This window comes from Oncorhynchus mykiss, chromosome 10, assembly GCF_057628025.1.
Source record: "Oncorhynchus mykiss isolate SJ-2025 chromosome 10, ASM5762802v1, whole genome shotgun sequence".
Lineage (NCBI taxonomy): Eukaryota > Metazoa > Chordata > Actinopteri > Salmoniformes > Salmonidae > Oncorhynchus > Oncorhynchus mykiss.
Genome location: NC_143031.1, coordinates 33,248,789 through 33,270,408, shown reverse-complemented (window position 1 = coordinate 33,270,408; position 21,620 = coordinate 33,248,789). Strand labels below are relative to the sequence as shown.

Here is a 21,620-nt window from a genome sequence, read left to right as displayed (position 1 = left end):
AATGTGCTTATCAAATCGCATGGATTCATACCCGTGTCAATAATAGTGAGTAACATGATTTTCGAATGACTACCCCATCTCTGTACCCCACACATACAATTATCTGTAAGGTCCCTCAATGGAGTAGTGAATTTCAAGCACAGATTCAACCACAAAGACTAAGGAGGTTTTTCAATGCCTCGCAAATAAGTGCACCGATTGGTAGATGTAAAAAAAAAAAAAAAAAAAAAAAAAAAAAAAAAAAAAAAAAAAAAACAGATGCTGAATATCCCTTTGAGTATGGTGAAGTTATTAATTAGGCGTTGGATGGTGTATCAGTTCACCCAGTCACTACAAAGTTACAGGCGTCCTTCCTAACCCAGTTGCCAGAGAGGACGGAAACTTCTCAGGGATTTCACCATGAGGTCAATGGTTATTTAAAACAGTTAAAGAGCTTAATAGGTTGTGATATGAGAAAACTGAGGATGGATCAACAATATTGCAGTTACTCCACAATACTAAAATAAGAAAATGAAGGAAGCCTCTACAGAATAAAAATATTCTAAAACATGTATCCTGTTTGCATCAAGGCACTTTTTGTCCTAAATACAAAGTGTTATCTTTGCAGCAAATCCAACACATCACTGAGTACCAATCTTCATATTTTCAAGCATGGGGGTAGCTACAGTGGCACCTTCAACCTAGCCTAGCTTTTAGCTAGAAAGCTAGCTGCTCTGCCAGCTAGTTTGACTTGCTATAAATTTAGAAACAAGTTGAGGAAAAAGTTACTTAACGAAACATGTTTTATTATCACCTGAAACAGTGGTCAGTTTATTAGGTACACCACCTCGTTCACAAAAATGGTTCACTCCTACAGACAGTGAATCACGTGGTCATGGCTTGCTATATGGCTTCTACCAGCCTGCACCTTACATGGCTGACCCCATATTCAGCAGCTACTACATTCCCCAGGCAGCACAGCCTCCCCTCCTTTACCACCCCTACCCTTTACATGTCCACATGCAGACCGGCCTGGTGTAGGTCCCAGCATTTCTCATCCAAGATCGCATAGCAGTTCAGACGTCTTTTGTCCTCGTCTTGTCGTGTCCTGTATATATATATATTTACAACTTTTTTCACATACATTTTATTTTTATTTTCCATCAACTCATCTTCTAAACACTCTCCTGCAACCAGCCTCACCAATTTATATTTATAAAAAAGTATTATTTACCTCAGATCTGCAATCCTTCAGGAAGCTAGCCAGAAACTCCAGGAGGCTGGCCAGAAACTAGCCAGAAGCTAGCCAGGAGCTAGCCCAGAAGCTAATCAGAAGCTAACCACGGTTTGTGGTCATCGGCTGTCCTTTAGTTCGAAAATCTATCGAAAATCTATCGCCAGTTTTGTACGGCGCAGCGCGGCTCGGAACGGAACATACCGGACCAATTTTTCTCTCCATGTCCCTGGATTTCAACTGCTCTCTGGACATTCATACCCGGATCTCACAGCTAGCTAGCTGCTATCCGTGTGACAGTCGGCTTTCGTCGATTCCGGAGCAAACATCGATTGTTCCGGTGCTAGCCAGCTCCGTCAATCACGCCTGAGTTCCATCATTCACTCCTGGGCTGCAGTCACCTATCCGGACCCGTTTCACTGCCTACGCGGAGCCCCACCGGGCCTTCACAACCGGACTGCCGACGTTATCTACCTGAAGGAGATCCGGCTGGCTCCTCTGTCGCGACGTTACCGGAACGCCCATCTGCGGCCCGCTAACCGTTAGCTGTCTTTCCGGCTGCTATCTGAATAGACAATCGGACAATTTATTTATTTGAATTATTATGTTTTCTTCTCGGGCCTCTATAACTATATCTATTGTTCTTATTTTTGTTGTTGTGTGATTTGGATTAATCCCCTCTACCACACGGAACCCCACTAATCTACTGACCGAACGCAAGAGGTGGCTAACAACAGACTCCATCCTATGCTAGCTTGCTACCGGTTGGCTTGGCTAGCTGTCTAAATCGCCGTGACCCTAAACCAACCTCTCCACTCACTGGACCCTTTTGATCACTCGACTAAGCATGCCTCTCCTTAATGTCAATATGTCTTGTCCATTGCTGTTCTGGTTAGTGTTTATTGGCTTATTTCACTGTAGAGCCTCTAGTCCTGCTCACTATACCTTATCCAACCTATTAGTTCCACCACCCACACATGCAATGACATCTCCTGGTTTCAATGATGTTTCTAGAGACAATATCTCTCTCTTCATCACTCAATACCTAGGTTTACCTCCACTGTATTCACATCCTACCTTACCTTTGTCTGTACATTATACCTTGATGCTATTTTATCGCCCCCAGAAACCTCCTTTTACTCTCTGTTCCAGACGTTCTAGACGACCAATTCTTATTGCTTTTAGTCGCACCCTTATTCTACTCCTCCTATGTTCCTCTGGCGATGTAGAGGTGAATCCAGGCCCTGCAGTGCCTAGCTCCACTCCTATTCCCCAGGCGCTCTCTTTTGACGACTTCTGTAACCGTAATAGCCTTGGTTTCATGCATGTTAACATTAGAAGCCTCCTCCCTAAGTTTGTTCTATTCACTGCTTTAGCACACTCTGCCAACCCGGATGTTCTAGCTATGTCTGAATCCTGGCTTAGGAAGACCACCAAAAATTCAGACATTTTAATTCCAAACTACAACATTTTCAGACAAGATAGAACTGCCAAAGGGGGCGGTGTTGCAATTTACTGCAAAGATAGCCTGCAGAGTTCTGTCCTACTATCCAGGTCTGTACCCAAACAATTTGAACTTCTACTTTTAAAAATCCACCTTTCTAAAAACAAGTCTCTCACCGTTGCCGCCTGCTATAGACCACCCTCTGCCCCCAGCTGTGCTCTGGACACCATATGTGAACTGATTGCCCCCCATCTATCTTCAGAGCTCGTGCTGCTAGGCGACCTAAACTGGAACATGCTTAACACCCCAGCCATCCTACAATCTAAACTTGATGCCCTCAATCTCACACAAATTATCAATGAACCTACCAGGTACCTCCCCAAAGCCTTAAACACGGGCACCCTCATAGATATCATCCTAACCAACTTCCCCTCTAAATACACCTCTGCTGTCTTCAACCAAGATCTCAGCGATCACTGCCTCATTGCCTGCATCCGTAATGGGTCAGCGGTCAAACGACCTCCTCTCATCACTGTAAAACGCTCCCTGAAACACTTCAGCGAGCAGGCCTTTCTAATCGACCTGGCCGGGGTATCCTGGAAGGATATTGACCTCATCCCGTCAGTAGAGGATGCCTGGATATTTTTTAAAAATGCCTTCCTAACCATCTTAAATAAACATGCCCCATTCAAGAAATTTAGAACCAGGAACAGATATAGCCCTTGGTTCTCCCCAGACCTGACTGCCCTTAATCAACACAAAAACGTCCTATGGCGTTCTGCATTAGCATCGAACAGCCCCCGTGATATGCAGCTGTTCAGGGAAGCTAGAAACCATTATACACAGGCAGTTAGAAAAGCCAAGGCTAGCTTTTTCAAGCAGAAATTTGCTTCTTGCAACACTAACTCAAAAAAGTTCTGGGACACTGTAAAGTCCATGGAGAATAAGAACACCTCCTCCCAGCTGCCCACTGCACTGAAGATAGGAAACACTGTCACCACTGATAAATCCACCATAATTGAAAATTTCAATAAGCATTTTTCTACTGCTGGCCATGCTTTCCACCTGGCTACTCCTACCCCTGTCAACAGCACTGCACCCCCAACAGCAACTCGCCCAAGCCTTCCCCATTTCTCCTTCTCCCAAATCCATTCAGCTGATGTTCTGAAAGAGCTGCAAAATCTGGACCCCTACAAATCAGCCGGGCTAGACAATCTGGACCCTTTCTTTCTAAAATTATCTGCCGAAATTGTTGCCACCCCTATTACTAGCCTGTTCAACCTCTCTTTCGTGTCGTCTGAGATTCCCAAAGATTGGAAAGCAGCTGCGGCCATCCCCCTCTTCAAAGGGGGGGACACTCTTGACCCAAACTGCTACAGACCTATATCTATCCTACCATGCCTTTCTAAGGTCTTCGAAAGCCAAGTCAACAAACAGATTACCGACCATTTTGAATCTCACCATACCTTCTCTGCTATGCAATCTGGTTTCAGAGCTGGTCATGGGTGCACCTCAGCCACGCTCAAGGTCCTAAACGATATCTTAACCGCCATCGATAAGAAACATTACTGTGCAGCCGTATTCATTGATCTGGCCAAGGCTTTCGACTCTGTCAATCACCACATCCTCATCGGCAGACTCAACAGCCTTGGTTTCTCAAATGATTGCCTCGCCTGGTTCACCAACTACTTCTCTGATAGAGTTCAGTGTGTCAAATCTGAGGGTCTGTTGTCCGGACCTCTGGCAGTCTCTATGGGGGTGCCACAGGGTTCAATTCTTGGACCGACTCTCTTCTCTGTATACATCAATGAGGTCGCTCTTGCTGCTGGTGAGTCTCTGATCCACCTCTACGCAGACGACACCATTCTGTATACTTCCGGCCCTTCTTTGGACACTGTGTTAACAACCCTCCAGGCAAGCTTCAATGCCATACAACTCTCCTTCCGTGGCCTCCAACTGCTCTTAAATACAAGTAAAACTAAATGCATGCTCTTCAACCGATCACTACCTGCACCTACCCGCCTGTCCAACATCACTACTCTGGACGGCTCTGACTTAGAATACGTGGACAACTACAAATACTTAGGTGTCTGGTTAGACTGTAAACTCTCCTTCCAGACCCATATCAAACATCTCCAATCCAAAGTTAAATCTAGAATTGGCTTCCTATTTCGCAACAAAGCATCCTTCACTCATGCTGCCAAACATACCCTTGTAAAACTGACCATCCTACCAATCCTCGACTTTGGCGATGTAATTTACAAAATAGCCTCCAATACCCTACTCAACAAACTGGATGCAGTCTATCACAGTGCAATCCGTTTTGTCACCAAAGCCCCATACACTACCCACCATTGCGACCTGTACGCTCTCGTTGGCTGGCCCTCGCTTCATACTCGTCGCCAAACCCACTGGCTCCATGTCATCTACAAGACCCTGCTAGGTAAAGTCCCCCCTTATCTCAGCTCGCTGGTCACCATAGCATCTCCCACCTGTAGCACACGCTCCAGCAGGTATATCTCTCTAGTCACCCCCAAAACCAATTCTTTCTTTGGCCGCCTCTCTTTCCAGTTCTCTGCTGCCAATGACTGGAACGAACTACAAAAATCTCTGAAACTGGAAACACTTATCTCCCTCACTAGCTTTAAGCACCAACTGTCAGAGCAGCTCACAGATTACTGCACCTGTACATAGCCCACATATAATTTAGCCCTATCAACTACCTCTTTCCCAACTGTATTTAATTTATTTATTTATTTTGCTCCTTTGCACCCCATTATTTTTATTTCTACTTTGCACATTCTTCCATTGCAAAACTACCATTCCAGTGTTTTACTTGCTATATTGTATTTACCTTGCCACCAAGGCCTTTTTTTGCCTTTACCTCCCTTCTCACCTCATTTGCTCACATTGTATATAGACTTGTTTATACTTTATTATTGACTGTATGTTTGTTTTACTCCATGTGTAACTCTGTGTTGTTGTATCTGTCGAACTGCTTTGCTTTATCTTGGCCAGGTCGCAATTGTAAATGAGAACTTGTTCTCAACTTGCCTACCTGGTTAAATAAAGGTAAAATAAAAAATAAATAAATATAAAGAAGGCAGACAGGCAGATTACTTTAAGACATGAAGGTCAGTCAATCAGGAAAATGTCGAGAACTTTGAAAGTTTCCTCAAGTGCACTCTCAAAAACCATCAAGCACTATGATGAAACTGGCTCTCATGAGGACCGCCACAGGAATTGCTGCAAGGAAACCACTACTAAAGGATACCAATAAGAAGAAGAGACTTGCTTGGGCCAAGAAACACGAGCATTGGACATTAGACGGGTGGAAATCTGTCCTTTGGTCTGATGATGAGTTTTGATTCCAACCGCTGTGTCTTTGTGAGACGCAGAGTTGGTGAACGGATGATCTCCGCATTTGTAGTTCCCACCATGAAGGATGGAGGAAGAGGAGGAGGAGGCAGTGTGATGGTGTGGAGGTGCTTTGCTGGTGACACTGTCTGTGATTTACTTACAATTCAAGGCACACTTAACCAGCATGGCTACCACAGCATTCTGCAGCGATACGCCATCTCATCTGGTTTGCGCTTAGTGGGACTATAATTTGTTTTTCAACAGGACAACGACCCAACACACTTCCAGGCTGTGTAAGGGCTATTTGACCTCCACAATCACCCGACCTCAACCCAATTGAGAGGGTTTGGGATGAGTTTGACCGCAGAGTGAAAGAAAAGCAGACAAGTGCTCAGCATATGTGGGAACACCTTCAAGACTGTTGGAGAAGCATTACAGGTGAAGCTGGTTGAGAGAATGCCAAGATTGTGCAAGCTGTCATCAAAGCAAAGAGTGGCTACTTTGAAGAATCTCAAATATAAAATATATTTTGATTTGTTTAACATTTTTTTTGTTACTTCATGATTCCATATGTGTTCATAGTTTTGATGTCTTCACTATTATTCTACAATGTGGAAAATGGTAAAAAAAAGGGAGAGAAACCCTTGTGTAACGGTTTTCTTTATCATGTTTTTTTAATTAAGAAAAACTATACATGAATAAACTAACAAAACAATAAATGTGCGAAAACCTAAACAGCCTATCTGGTGACAACACAAAGACAGGAACAATCACCCATGAAACACTCAAAGAATATGGCTGCCTAAATATGGTTCCCAATCAGAGACAACGATAAACACCTGCCACTGATTGAGAACCACTCCAGACAGCCATAGACTATGCTAGATACCCCTACTATAATACAAACCCAATACCTAACAAAAACCCCAAGACAAAACACACCACATACAAAACCCATGTCACACCCTGGCCTGACCAAATTAATAAAGAAAACACAAAATACTAAGACCAGGGCGTGACACCTTGAATGAGTAGGTGTGTCCAAATGTTTGACTGGTTCTGTATATTTACCCCCAAAAATATATGGGGAATTGGAAATTACTTTTACTTTTTGATGGAAGCCGCAGTCTGTCTGAAATATTAAAACTGATCCACCCCCCAAATTTTTTAATAAAAAATTATACAAATCCATCTAAATATATGCATACTCCTCTCCATTTCAGCACAAATTGGTAGACTTAAATAGACAAAATCCTGATACTTAAAAATGTTCTAATCGTGTACGTTATTTAGGTTTAGGAATTTTTTTATGAATCATAAAAATTGGTTTGGAGAGCCTTTACGCATGAAAGAAAGAAAAATGTGGTTTGATTCATTCTTAAAATTGACACATTCAGTTCTTCAACCCATGGTAATGTTGTAAGATTAGTGTATATATAATTATTACAGGAAAAATTGTGTACAATTGTGTACAATCCTCGTCTATTGCCTGCACTAACCATGGAACTGTGTAATGACACGGCCAAGTATTGCGCCCCGTGTCGGGTTCAAACTGTTACAGCTTGATGTACACTCTGCTCCACAACAATTTAATTAGCCTACATGTCTTTTTAAAATATATATTAACTGTTACTAATGACCCTCAGCAACAAAACAAAAACCAAATGAAGGTCAAACGAAACAATGTCATTAAACGGAAGGATAGCCTATAATTAAGACATTCAAGAGTGCCCATCCCTGCAAGTTAAAAGGCTGCACAATTTAAATTCTGCATAATGGCACAGCATTTCATAAACTTGATGTATTAATATGCTTTAGTTTGCTGCCATAGTTTCACATTTGTCTCCAGCGATTATTAGGTCAAATAGATCTAAAACAAGTGTCCTTTATATTTACAATTTCCTTATCCAAACGGATTACTCATTTACATAGCTCTTATCAATATCTCTTATCAAGTTGTAAGTGCATGGAGAATGGTGTTATTTCTATCAACAACAAAAAATAGTCTATGCTTTTTCCACTTGGAACCGATAGGTTCGCTGGACCTTATTCATGGTGCAAAGGTGGTGGAATTATTAGGGACACACCTCCGCCACATTTGATCTCCACCTCTATTCTCATGCTTAAATTCAAGTTCAGAATATACATAGAGAGAAAAGTGAATAAAAAGAGAATTACGTTCAATTTACTTCAATCGGGTCGGAATCGGCCCCCATAAGAATAGAAGATTTTAGCTGAAGACATACTCCAAAGGCAGCGGTATCATGTTCATGGTGCATTCCTTGTGAGGACTACTCAGTAATTATGCTGGGTTGTCATTAAGGAGACCATTTGGAGTGTTAGAACCAGTGGTCAAGGTTAAGTGTCTGTAGGGTAGTTCCCAGTTCTCCGTTCACACACACATCACAGTTTTAGGGGGCTGAAGCTGCCCCCTAACCAATATATCAATGGGTTATAACCAGGGCTTGGACCTCAAAATTATTTCTGGGTGGTTTGGAATTCCCATTGTTAGAGTCTATCCTGTCCATGATACTGTATACTAGGCAACATACACATGGCCACATTCATAAAAAGTGTGATCGTTTACATCCTTACCTAGCAACGCACTACTACTACTACTACTACTATTATTATTTTTACAGATCCACTGTCTCATCTGTCCATCCATGCAACTTAAAAAACTTGATGTCCTCTGTAAAAAGGATCTTGACAGGATCTTGACATCTCCAACATTTGCAACAATATTGAAATTCAATCTCCACTGTGTCCTATAATAATGAATGTGACAAGCATTTTTTCTCAGCCAGTCGAAATCATGAATCAGCATATTTTTTTGTGGATATGTACAAAGAAATGTCAATCGATGTCAACAGGTCAAATTAAACTAAATGTAGCTAGTTTGCTGGCTTTGCAGCTTCAGTCTGAAGTAATTGTGTTAGCTGTGTAGTTGGCTCGCGAGCAAGGGGGGGGGGGAGAGCCTGTAACGGCAGATTTCCTCCTCTTCGTCTGAAGAGGTGTAGCAAGGATCGGACCAATACGTAGCGTGGTAAGTGTCCATGACGATTTTAATAAGAAAAGCCTGAACACTATGAAATACAAAACAATAAACGATAACGTGAAATAAACCAAACCAAAACAGTCCCGTGTGGCACAAACACTAACACAAGAAACAAACACCCACAAACCAACAGTGAAACCCAGGCTACCTAAGAATGATTCTCAATCAGAGACAACTAACGACACCTGCCTCTGATTGAGAACCATACTAGGCCGAAACAGAAACCTAAACATAGAAACACAAAACATAGACTGCCCACCCCAACTCACGCCCTGACCATACTAAATAAAGACAAAACAAAGGAAAATAAAGGTCAGAACGTGACAGACCCTCCATAGAAACCATTTTTGTTTACCATAGTAACCTGTAAAGGTCAGGAACTATCAACCAGCGTTTGACAACCAGTTTGGGAAAGAACCTTACTTTTTAATGCAGGTAATCCTTTGTATAAAATCAATAATACACTTGAGACCATGTGTTATGACATTTTTTGAATATGTATAATTTTATCATTTATCATACACATTTTATCATAAAAATGTCATAACACATGGCCTCATGTATTATTGCTTAAATCGTTTAGTTTTTATTAGAACCGTATATTTGATTGAAGGGCATCGTGGGATTTCTTTTAAGCGTCCGGATTAGTGTCCTGCTCCTTGAAAGCGGCAGCTGTAGCCTTTAACTTGGAGCGGATGTTGCCTGTAATGCCTCCTCAATGCCATTGGATGAATCCCGGAACACATTCCAGTCTGTGCTAGCAAAACAGTTCTGTAGCATAGCATCCACATCATTTAACCACTTCCATATTGAAGTATATAGTCACTGGTACTTCCTGCTTTAGCTTTAGCTTGTAAGCAGGAATCATGAGGAAAGAATTATGGTCAGATTTGCCAAATGGAGGGTGAGGGAGAGCCTTGTATGCGTCTCTGTGTGTGGAGTAAAAGTGGTCTAGAGTTTTTTTTCCCTCTGGTTGCACATGGGACATGTAGATTGCCTACTTTAGATTGTCTGCATTAAAGTCCCCGGCCACTAGGAGCGCCTCTTCTGGAGGGGCATTTTCTTGTTTGCTTTTGGCCTTATATAGCTCGTTGAGTGCAGTCTTAGTGCCAGCATCGGTTTGCGGTGGTAAATAGACGGCCAATAATATAGATGGGAACTCTCTTGGTGGATAGGGTGGTCTACAGCTTATCGTGAGGTAATCTACCTCAGACGAGCAATACCTCAAGGCTTCTTTCGTTTTAGACATTGCGCATCAGCTGTTATAGACAAATAGACACACACCCCCATCCCTCGTCTCATTGCTGCTCTGTCCTGCCAATGCACGGAAAACCCAGCTAGCAAGTATATTATCCATATGGTTGTTAAGCCATGACTCGGTGAAACATTAATGTCCCGCTGGTAGGATAGTCTTGATCGTAGATCATACAGTTTATTTTCCAGTGATTGCACGTTGGCCAATAGTATGGATGGTAGAGGCAGTTTACCCACTCACCAACGAATTCTCACAATGCATCCCAACCTCTGCCCCCTGTATTTCCTTCTTTTCTTCACGTGAATGACGGGATTTGGGCCTGGTCTCGGGGAAGCACCATATCCTTCGCATCGGACTCATTAAAGAAAAAATCTACGGACAGTTTGCGGTGAGTAATTGCTGTTCTGATTCCAGAAGCTCTTTTAGGTCAAGAGTGGGTAGCAGCAACATTATGTACAAAATAAGTACCAACAATGTGAAAAAAATAACATAATAGAACAGTTGGTTAGGAGCCCGTAAAACGGCAACCATCCCCTCCGGCGCCGTTATATCCAAACTAAAATTCATGTACTGCAGAACAAGGCAGTTTGACATCAAAATAAAAAAACTGCTTGCGACAACATTTGTACAGTGTAATTTTGATTACACCTGCTCTGCGTGGTACAGTCGTCTGCTTACAAAACTGAAGAACAAGATGCAGCTTGTGCAAAACAACCTCATTAGGTATCTGCTTAATGTATGTAGGATTATAATTTGAGCCAGTTTGATAGAGCAGGAAAAAATCCTGCAGCAAAAGGAAATGTGAATTATTATATGGATTATAATTAATAGACATTTTTGTAGGGGTTGATACAGTTTTTGTTTGGGCAATTCAAGTCTGAAATGTCAAAGTGGAAATTACAAAAGCCTTTTTAAAACTCAAATGCAATACAGGTTTGCATTTCCTGCACAAGAAAATAGTTATCAAATTAAGATCCTACATTTGTACCCAATCAGAACACATATCGGAGGAAATTCATTCCAAGCAGTGGGTCTGTTGTCTACAGCTCACAATGAAACAGCTGAAGCTTAACCACATGTACAACATCATTAGTGGTACTGCCCCTAACTACTTAGGCTCAAAAATAGCTATGGTTCATACTCAACATGGCCATAACGTGACTCGTGATTTTTTTAGTTATACTATTTGGATTTTGAATACAGCACTGTTGGGAAGGGCTTGCAAGTTAAGCATTAAGCACTCCACTGTACTTATGCATGTGACAAAAAGCTTGTTCTTCTACACTGGCATTCTTTTGTGGAATAGTCTTCCACTGCCTATTAAACTGTACCAGTCCAAGGGTGTTTTCAAAGGACAGGTCAGAGGTCATCTTAGGAGAAGGTTCAGTGTCACTTAACGTCACTGACAGCCATTTATGCCCCTTTTACATGAGAAATGTGAAGTGTTTTATTACAGCCTAAATTCAAAATGGATTAAATGGATTAAATATATGTTTTTTTCTCACCCGTATACACACAATACCCCATAATGACAAAGTGAAAACATGTTTTTTTTTTTTTTTTCAGATTTATTGAAAATTAAATGCAGAAATATCTCATTTACATAAGTATTCACAGCACTTTGCTATGACACTCCAAATTGAGCTCCGATGCATCCAATTTCCTTTGATCATCACTTGAGATGTCACTACAACTTGATTGGAGTCCACCAGTGGCCAATTCCATTATTTGGACATGATTTAGAAAGAAACTCACCTGTCTATATAATGTCCCACTGTTCACAGTGCATGTCAGAGCAGAAACTATACCATGATGTCCAAGGAACTGTCCGTAGATCACCATGATATATTTGTGATTAGGCATATATCTGGGGAAGGGTATAAATTTTTTTTGAGAGAGTTGAAAGGTTCCAAGAGCACTGTGGTCTCCAGAATTGGGAAATTGAAAAACATGTAACTACCCAGACTCTGCCTAGAGCTGGCCATCTGACCAAACTGAGCAACCGGGTAAAGAAGGACCTTGCTCCGGGTGGTGACCAAGAAACCAATGACGCCTCTGAAAGAACTACAGAGTTCCTTGGCTGAGATTGGAGAACCTGCCAGAAGTACAACAGTCTCTACAGCACTTCACCAGTCTGGGCTTTATGGGAGTGGCCAGATGGAAGCCACTCCTGGGAAAAAGGCAAATGACAGAAAGCCTGGGGTTTGCAAAAAGTAATGTGAAAGACTCAGAGCATAAGGCAAAAGATTCTGTGGTCTGTTGAGACAAAAAATGTACTCTTTGGTCTGAATGCAAAGCTCTTTGGCCTGAATGAATCTTCAGCTCATCATCCATCTAACACCATCCCTACCGTGAAGCATGGTGGTGGAAGCATCATGCTATGGAGATGATTTTCAGTGGCAGGGACTGTGAGACTGGTAAGGATAGAGAGAACAATGAATGGAGCCAAATACAGGCAAATCCTTGATGAGAACCTGCTTCAGATTGCAAACGACATTAGACTGGGGCGAAGATTCATGTTCCAACCGGACAATGCATTCATGTTCCAACCCCAAGCATTCAGCCAAAGCAACGCTGGAATAGTTTCAGAACAAGAAGGTGAAAGTCCTTGAGTGGCCCAGCCAAAGCCCAGTCTTGAATCCCATTGAACATTTGTGGAAAACCTTGAAGATTGCTGTTCAACGCCGCTCCCCATCTAACTTAACAGAGCTTGAGAAAATCCCCAAATCGATATGTGCAAAGCTTATACAGACATACCCAAGACGACTCAAAGCTGGTTAACTAAAGAGAGAGACCGGTTAACTAAGAGAGAGACCGGTTAACTAAAGAGAGAGATCGGTCAACTAAAGAGAGAGATCAGTTGACTAAAGAGAGAGATCGGTCAACTAAAGAGAGAGATCAGTTGACTAAAGAAAGAGACCAGTTAACTAAAGAGAGAGATCGGTTAACTAAAGAGAGAGACCAGTCAACTAAAGAGATAGACCGGTTGAAGACCAGTTATGATGCCTTGACTAAAGAGAGAGGCCGGGTTCAGCTCTGTGTGCTAGGTGAGTTGTACTGTATCTGAAAAGGGAGAGCACAAGAGTAAACAACAGTCATTGATTCACCAGCTTAGAATCCTTAAAAATATTTTTGATATAATGGATAATTCACTAATAGGTTTGTGTGTCAATATGGACATGAGTGCTCATTTCCAGTGCTCTGCTATGCTGCTCTTCATCAGGGAAGGAGGTATTTCGACTCCAGTTGGTATTACATCTCTACTGAGACTAAATCCTGGGAGGACAGTAGAAAAAACTGTAAGGGGAGAGGAGCAAACCCAGTTATCATAAACAGCAAAGAAGAGAATGTGAGAGTGAAAGAAGAGAAATAAAGGGGTGGGGTGGGGGAGGAACTGGAATTAGTCTAGTACTGTTGATGGCAGTATGCTGATATTTTTTTCATGCTAATATATTTTTTCTGCCAATATGCTAGGAATTTATCAATGGATTCCAAAAGAAGAGATACTGGATTAGTCAGACAGACAAAGATAAGGAATTGGCCACGAAATGGGTGGATGGCACACCATTGACCATAGGGTAACACAATTATTTTAGTGTCACATTTGCCTACTGAAGAATACGTACAAAAATCCATGAATGGACATTGACATTCTGAGTGTATTGTGTGTTTATAGGTTCTGGTGAGACTAGTAATGAGGACTACTGAGATGGAAACTGCTTTCTCTGGTGGTCCGTTAAAGAGATGGAATGATGCATCTGAGTAATCTCCTGGATCTGTGAGAAAGTAGATTGCCTGTAAGCCTAACTCTTACACCAAACCCACAAGAAGTCATTAATAAAAAAATAGAAAAAATCGTTATAAATGAACGATATACAGTGCCTTCGGAAAGTATTCAGATCCCTTGACGTTTTCCATGTTTTGTTAGGTTAAAGCCTTATTCTAAAATTGATTCAATTGTTTTTTTCCCTCATCAATCTACACACAATAGAAATATTTGTTAATTTATTAAAAATAAAACACAGAAATATCCCTTTGAAAAACCCTTTTTGGTTCCAAGTATAACCATTTTGAGTTCTGTGTAGAACCCTTTCCAAGGGAACCCCAACAACCCCCAACCAGATGGAACCGCAACAAGTTCTACCCCGAACCAAAAAGGGTTCTCCTATGGGGACAGCCGAAGAACCCTTTTGGAACCCTTTTCCTACGAGTATACTGAATGCTAACACAGCATATTGACACATTTATTAACAGTATTATATGCTAATAATGATATTTCCCTCTAACTATCATGTATGCATTTCTTACAAATGCCATTTAATGTTGAATGAGCTATTACTATTATCTCTTACTCATAAATAACAGCATATTCACTTTTCTTTCATGATACTTTCTTCCTGTTGTGCTTTTATCATGAACCATATTTACAGTATATATGGAATTCACTGTCACGCCTCATTATCAACCATTTGTCTTAACCATTTGTTGTTTCATGGCTTGCGGAAGACTTTAAATAGGTAAAGATATCCTTTTCACTTGAGTTCACTGATCGGTAGTGTTCCTTCACTACCTGTGTGTCTGAAGCCTGGCACGTGGCGATAACAAACTGGTGGTGCATGGGCATACATTTGGACTCAACCGACTTCTTGAAAGGACAGTTCCATGTCTACCAGTGTCCATGTCTAAAACAGAGATGTAGTGATAGAGATCTGCAGGTTGGTGCAGGACAAAGACCAACATACACCTAAAGTATTATTGTAGAGAACACGCATCAGTAAATCATTTTACACAGTATCATATCATATAGAAGCCATACAGAATTTATCTGCTTATATTATTGGAAATTGGCCAATGATCAGAGCCAATAATTAGATTTGAGGTTCTTGTGCATTTTTAAATAAATAATGTGATTTTCATGTAAATGGGTGCCAGTCAAGCTATATACAGTATTAAAAATGACAGTGCCCAGATTAAGGGATGAACAGAGTTTATGAGACAATACCATATTTCAACAGACAGATATTGGCAGATGTTGCTCCAGTCTATTAATAAACAAATCAGAATTAAAATGTACATTCTTAAAAGACATACATTGAGTTGTGCAGACTTTGTGCAATACTGTATACATGTATATTTCTTATAGACCCTGCGTCGCCACTAGCGTTTTACACTGTGCACATCATCAATTATTAGTGTTTTCGACTTGCGTCTCTCTTGAAAACTGCAAGTAGCTCTGATGTGTTTCAGCCTTTCACTGATCTGCTATAAGAGGGCTACAGAATACAGCATACAAATGTTTTATTGTGTACCAACATACTGTACATAAGCAAAGATTTCAAGCTTACTGATCTGAAGCGTTATTACCTCAAAACAGAAAACACAGTTGTTTTTTAAAAGACCAGCCCTTCATTTGACATCTATGACTGATTTCTTCACTAAGGTTGTCAGAGCTATGTGGTTCAGTTACTATCCCCAGGTGGCTTTATGACACAAACAGTTTTTCTTCTTCTTACAAAAAAAATAACAAATGACTTGGTTAAATACAGGGAATACTTTAGTTGAAGGCGTATACATAACTGTGTCATTATGCCTACATAACTGTGTCATTATGCCTACATAACTGTGTCATTATGCCTACATAACTGTGTCATTATGCCTACATAAGTGTGTCATCATGACACTTGACATTTTGCTCCATTTGTTAAATGCACAAAGGCATTAAGAAGTGGAGATTGGAGCATTAAGTACATAGCTGGTCATATGGATTAAGTCCATGAATTCTAATAAATGTTTGCCAATGCTAATTGGTGATTACGTCATTTGGTGTTATAATGACAGTATGTTTACCCCCTCTAAATCAAGAGAATTGACCTTTGCGTACGCCTGTCTCAAGAACAGTACACTCTGGCAAGGTTTACTAATTTTCCAAATTAAATTAAAATAATGTTTTATTCTACTTCAGAGTGAAATCTCTAACACAGGAATCTGTTAACTTTCTCTACTCAATCAAGCAAATTTACTTTGATTTTTAAACACTGTGAGTGGCTGCAACATCAGGAATTTCTTAATCTCTCCCACTACTATATAGAATGCATTATGTATCTACTGAGCTGTGGAGGATGGTTGATGATTACTTTTTCAAAAACTCTTGGCTTAACACCTTTGTGTCAAGCATACACCAATGTTCACGGACATTTTGCATCAGCAAATAAAGAGGTTTACATAGAGAAAATGTCATAGCAGCAAGGTATAGGTATCATTAAGGTACACTAACACAGTATCTGAGACAAGAAAAACACAAAATCACAAAAACACCAGCCATGAGGTCAAGAGCTTTACGTTACCTTGTTTCTGTGTGTTTAGTAGGCATTATAGTATTTCTGTGTTTAGTAGATATTGTAGTATTTATGTGTGTTTAGTAAGTATTATAGTATTAACCTGTTTGTTTCATCAAGTGATGCTGGGATTTCTCTGATAAGAATGTAGATGGCGGGAACCATAGAATTAGAATGAATAGAATTAGGAGAGCCTCTCACTTTCCACAGTGGAAAATAAGAGAAACAGCTACTAGTGTTTAACTAATAAATACGGTATGTACTGCAATGAAAGGCTCAATTTCAGAGGAAATAGTTACAATGAAAACAATTTGTAATAAGCCTACTAATAAATTATAATTTTAGGTACCATTTGTTTTTAAAGCCTGTAATCCAGAATGGCATGGTGGTACCTACAATAACCACCTACAATAGTCAGTTTGTTGTTTTACTGTAATTGACAGTTTCTCAACAGTTTCTAGTCGACATTGTAACAGATGACATAACACATATATCATGATATATTCAAGTCTTACCAATGAGATAACTGCGTCCAATCAACAAGCTGCAGTTGGACTGTTGCTTGTGTCATAACACTTTAATACCAATGAGTGCCAGTATTTGCTTCCTGGGTCACATGGAACAGTCTGTATTGAGTATATTGTGAAATCAATTAATTTTCTAAATACTGGTTTTGGGGATAAGGCTTAACAAGGTTTTTTAATTTTTAATTTTTTTTACAGATTTGGTTATGACTAATAACACACACAGACCACTTTAATCAATTATGTTTGATTTGGAAGGTCCATGGTATGGGGCATTTAGGAATCAGATAAAAACACATCTGTAAACATAATTCAAAAGTAGCCCATTTGAAACAGAGTTGACCCAATTTCAATCATACTATGCTGGCTATTGAGGTTTCATATTGTAGGTGTACAGTACTAACTAAACCAACATATTTGTGTTCATTCACTTTCTTATCAATATATGTTTATAAGTAGTCACCCAATATGACTGAAGCAAGCAAAACATTTTGTGGATGTATGGTTGTATTTAGCTTTGAAGTCATAGCTCAAGAGTCACAGCTAAAACGTGTGTAGCCTGGATACCAGTCTGATCAGCTCCAGAGTTGCTAAATAAACTAGCATTCAGGTTAGCAAGTTCTTTGTTATCGTCCGAGCTTGTTAACCGGTTCAAGTAAATGTAGCGAAGGCCTATCATTCGCTACAGGACTGTTCTTATAATAATTCACTTGCCTGACAGGATCGAACTACTAATAGAAAAAACTGTCGGTAGCAAACCCGTATGATCAATTAAATGGAAAGCACATTTATAAATACAAATGTACCTAGGTCCAGCACTCTTTTCCCTTGTAAAATGTAAAATGTAACTAGATATTGGTGTATATACACTATCCTTTGTTAGTGACTCCTAATTTGCATTTTTCTTTTCATTTAAATGAAATAAACAGTAATATCGTAATTGACTGGTATTGTTTCCACATTTAATTTGTGTAGATTAACATAATTGTTTTAATCTTAACCCACTTCATTCCATAGAATGAGCATAGGATTTATTGGTGGACTGTACTTAAAGATATCTACAATTTAATGACCAGATCATGACACTTGTACATAAATCCTCCTCTGACTGACAATCATTTTCTATTGGTTTAATCTCAGAAAGACAGAAAACAGGGAGGGAGAAGTAGTTTATGATACAGTTGAAGTCGGAAGTTTACATACACCTTAGCCAAATACATTTAAACTCCGTTTTTTACAATTCCTGACATTTAATCCTAGTAAAAATTCAGTCTTAGGTCAGTTAGGTTCACCACTTTATTTTAAGAATGTGAAATGTCAGAATAATAGTAGAGAGAATGATTTATTTCAGCTTTTATTTATTTCATCACATTCCCAGTGGTTCAGAAGTTTACATACACTCAATTAGTATTTGGTAGCATTGCCTTTAAATTGTTTAACTTGGGTCAAACGTTTCGGGTAGCCTTCCAAAAGCTTCCCACAATAGGTTTGGTGAATTTTGGCCCATTCCTCCTGACAGAGCTGGCGTAACCTGGAGTCAGGTTTGTAGGTTTGTAGGCCTCCTTGCTCGCACACACTTTTTCAGTTCTGCCCACAAATTTTCTATGGGATTGAGGTCAGGGCTTTATGATGGCCACTCCAATACCTTGACTTTGTTGTCCTTAAGCCATTTTACCACAACTTTGGAAGTATGCTTGGAGTCATTGTCCATTTGGAAGACCCAATATCCCATATTGAGATGTTGCTTAATATATCCACATCATTTTTCTTCCTCATGATGTCATCTATTTTGTGAAGTGCACCAGTCCCTCCTGCAGCAAAGCACCCCCACAACATGATTCTGCCACCCCCGTGCTTCACGGTTGGGATGGTGTTCTTCAGCTTGCAAGCCTCCCTCTTTTTCCTCCAAACATAACGATGGTCATTATGGCCAAACAGTTCTATTTTTGTTTCATCAGACCATAGGACATTTCTCCAAAAAGTACGATCTTCGTCCCCATGTGCAATTGCAAACCGTAGACTGGCTTTTTTATGTCAGTTTTGGAGCAGTGGCTTCTTCCTTGCTGAGCGGCCTTACGGGTTAGGTCGATATAGGACCCATTTTACTGTAGAAATAGATACTTTTGTACCTGTTTCCTCCAGCATCTTCACAAGGTCATTTTCTGTTGCTCTGGGATTGATTTGCACTTTTCACACCAAAGTACGTTCTTCTCTAGGAGACAGAACGTGTCTCCCTCCTGAGCGGTATGACGGCTTCATAGTCCCATGGTGTTTATACTTGCATGCTATTGTTTGTACAGATTAACATGGTACCTTCAGGCATTTGGAAATTGCTCCCAAGGATAAACCAGACTTGTGGAGGTCTACAATTTATTTTCTGAGGTCTTGGCTGATTTCTTTTGTTTTTTCCATGACGTCAAGCAAAGAGGCACTGAGTTTGAAGGTAGGCCTTGAAGTACATCCACAGGTACACCTCCAATTGACTCAAAATATGTAAATTAGCCTATCAGACACTTCTAAAGCTATGATATCATTTTCTGTTATTTTCCAAGCTGTTTAAAGGCACAGTCAACTTAGTGTACATAAACATCTGACTCACTGGAATTGTGATACAGTGAATTATAAGTGAAATAATCTGTCTGTAAACATCATGCACAAAGTAGATGTCCTAACCGACTTGCCAAAACTATAGTTTGTTAACATTACATTTGTGGAATTTTTGAAAAACAAGTTTTAATGACTCCAAACTAAGTGTATGTAAACTTATGACTTCAACTGTATATTTTGGGGTTCACCTAATGTTGATGTTACTACTGTATTTCCACAAGTGAAACCATTACAGTCCCTGTCGAATATATTCTAATAATATAATAAAAACAGCAATGGGGTTCTAATGCTTCTTAATTTGTCTCAGATCAAATAGCAGTCAAAAGAAGCATTAATTATTTCTGGCTTGGGCTTTTCTCTGCTATGTCATTAAAACATATCTTCTTATCACCATACTTTATGTGGGGATAGTTTAAGATCTACCATGATATTAGCATTTTACACAGACCTTCCCTTCAGATGGAATTATTGCACTGCCAAATTCATTTAAAAACTGGTGAACCTCTCAAGACCACGAAGAACATGAAGGCATTCAAATAGAAGGTGCACTATACTGTCATGCCATGACACAGGTCTGGCACCACAAGGAGGTTAAATTGGGCATTGCCTCCTTGAATAGACTCTTGGATGTGATGGAGTTTTTTGGCAACCCTATTTCACATTTATTCCTGGCATGGCATGGGACTGTACATGATTAATCCAAAAGTTCAGAAGAGAATCATGTGTTGATCAATTCAATTATTAACACAAATAGGTAATACCAGCATTCCATCATGACAACATGACTCAGAGATAGCGATGAGGTGGGTTTGAAATGTCAATATGCTGAGTATACACAAACGTGTTGGAAGTGTTTAAGGTGCTGCTGACCTGACAGAAATAAGCTGATGATGAATGTGAACAATCATAGAATTAATAAGCAACTGTTTCTTTTCTCCTTTCCCTCTCTCTCAAACAAAGAGAATAAATAAAAAAGTATATTGCTTCAGAAAAAAGCTTTTTCAAAATATTGTGAGACATTTCATTCACCACTGCTTGGGTTGTTTTAGACAGAGCATTACATAGTCAGTCATAGGTATATTATATATATACTGAGAGATGCTGTGAATCCAAGAAATAAATGATCAATGAGTCGTGACTGTGACAAATGCCTGTGACCACACAGTGGCGCTGGTTAATCTCCCCTATCCTCCAACCTACCAGCAAGGGCCACAATGCAATGCAAGTATTGATGTATTTTGCCTGGGGGAGGGGGAGGGGCTGAAAGATCAGACAGTCACAGTTAACATTAGGACCCAAGCCTCAGGATGTCACAGAGAGAGACAGAGAGATATAGAGAGAGAAAAAGAGAGAAGATATGCACAGAAATGTACACATCTCCCTCCGTCTCCCTTGTTCAGCACTGTCTGGTGTCGTAGGGTAAAGTTAGGAGGGGGGGGGGGGCTTTAGATGGTTGGATGCCAGTCCACTCCTCCACTCAGCGGGGATCATTTGCTCTTCCCTGACGTGCTGGAGCCCCCTGCCCCCCCCTCTGCCCTCTCACCCCTCTCCGACGTGTCTGCTTTCTCTGAGCCTTCTCCCGTCTTCTTGGACCCCTCTCCCTTCTCAGACCTCTCTTTCTCTGACCTCTCCTCCTCCTCCACCTCTCCTCCCATCTCAGACCTCTCTGACCTGGCGTCTGCGTCGCCCTCTGACTTCTCCTTCCTCTCAGAGCGGTCGGGATCTGTGGACGAGGTGGTGGGCTTGTCCCACTTGGCGATCTCCTCATGTTCAGTTATACTGGTGTTGATGTTAGTGACCCAAGCCTTCAGGTCCTCCTGCAAA

The 21,620-nt window shown here is 40.5% G+C and overlaps 1 protein-coding gene and 1 long non-coding RNA gene across 2 annotated transcripts in view; one reads left to right on the top strand and one right to left on the bottom strand.

Moving 5' to 3' along the window:
- The first annotated feature begins 11,842 nt into the window (after positions 1-11,842).
- Positions 11,843-15,858, top strand: LOC149979994 (uncharacterized). Its single transcript, XR_016483655.1, has 2 exons — positions 11,843-13,908; positions 14,007-15,858. It is a non-coding gene; the product is annotated as an uncharacterized LOC149979994 (long non-coding RNA).
- Positions 15,615-21,620, bottom strand: part of LOC110533671 (spectrin beta chain, non-erythrocytic 4) — a 31,069-nt gene continuing 25,063 nt past the window's right edge. The window contains exons 19-20 of the mRNA XM_036990084.2: positions 15,987-21,613; positions 15,615-15,942 (exon numbers count right to left, since the gene is read on the bottom strand). Coding sequence (XP_036845979.2) covers positions 21,284-21,613 — 330 coding nt within the window. The 3' untranslated portion in view covers positions 15,615-15,942; positions 15,987-21,283. The remainder of the gene's footprint in view (positions 15,943-15,986; positions 21,614-21,620) is intronic.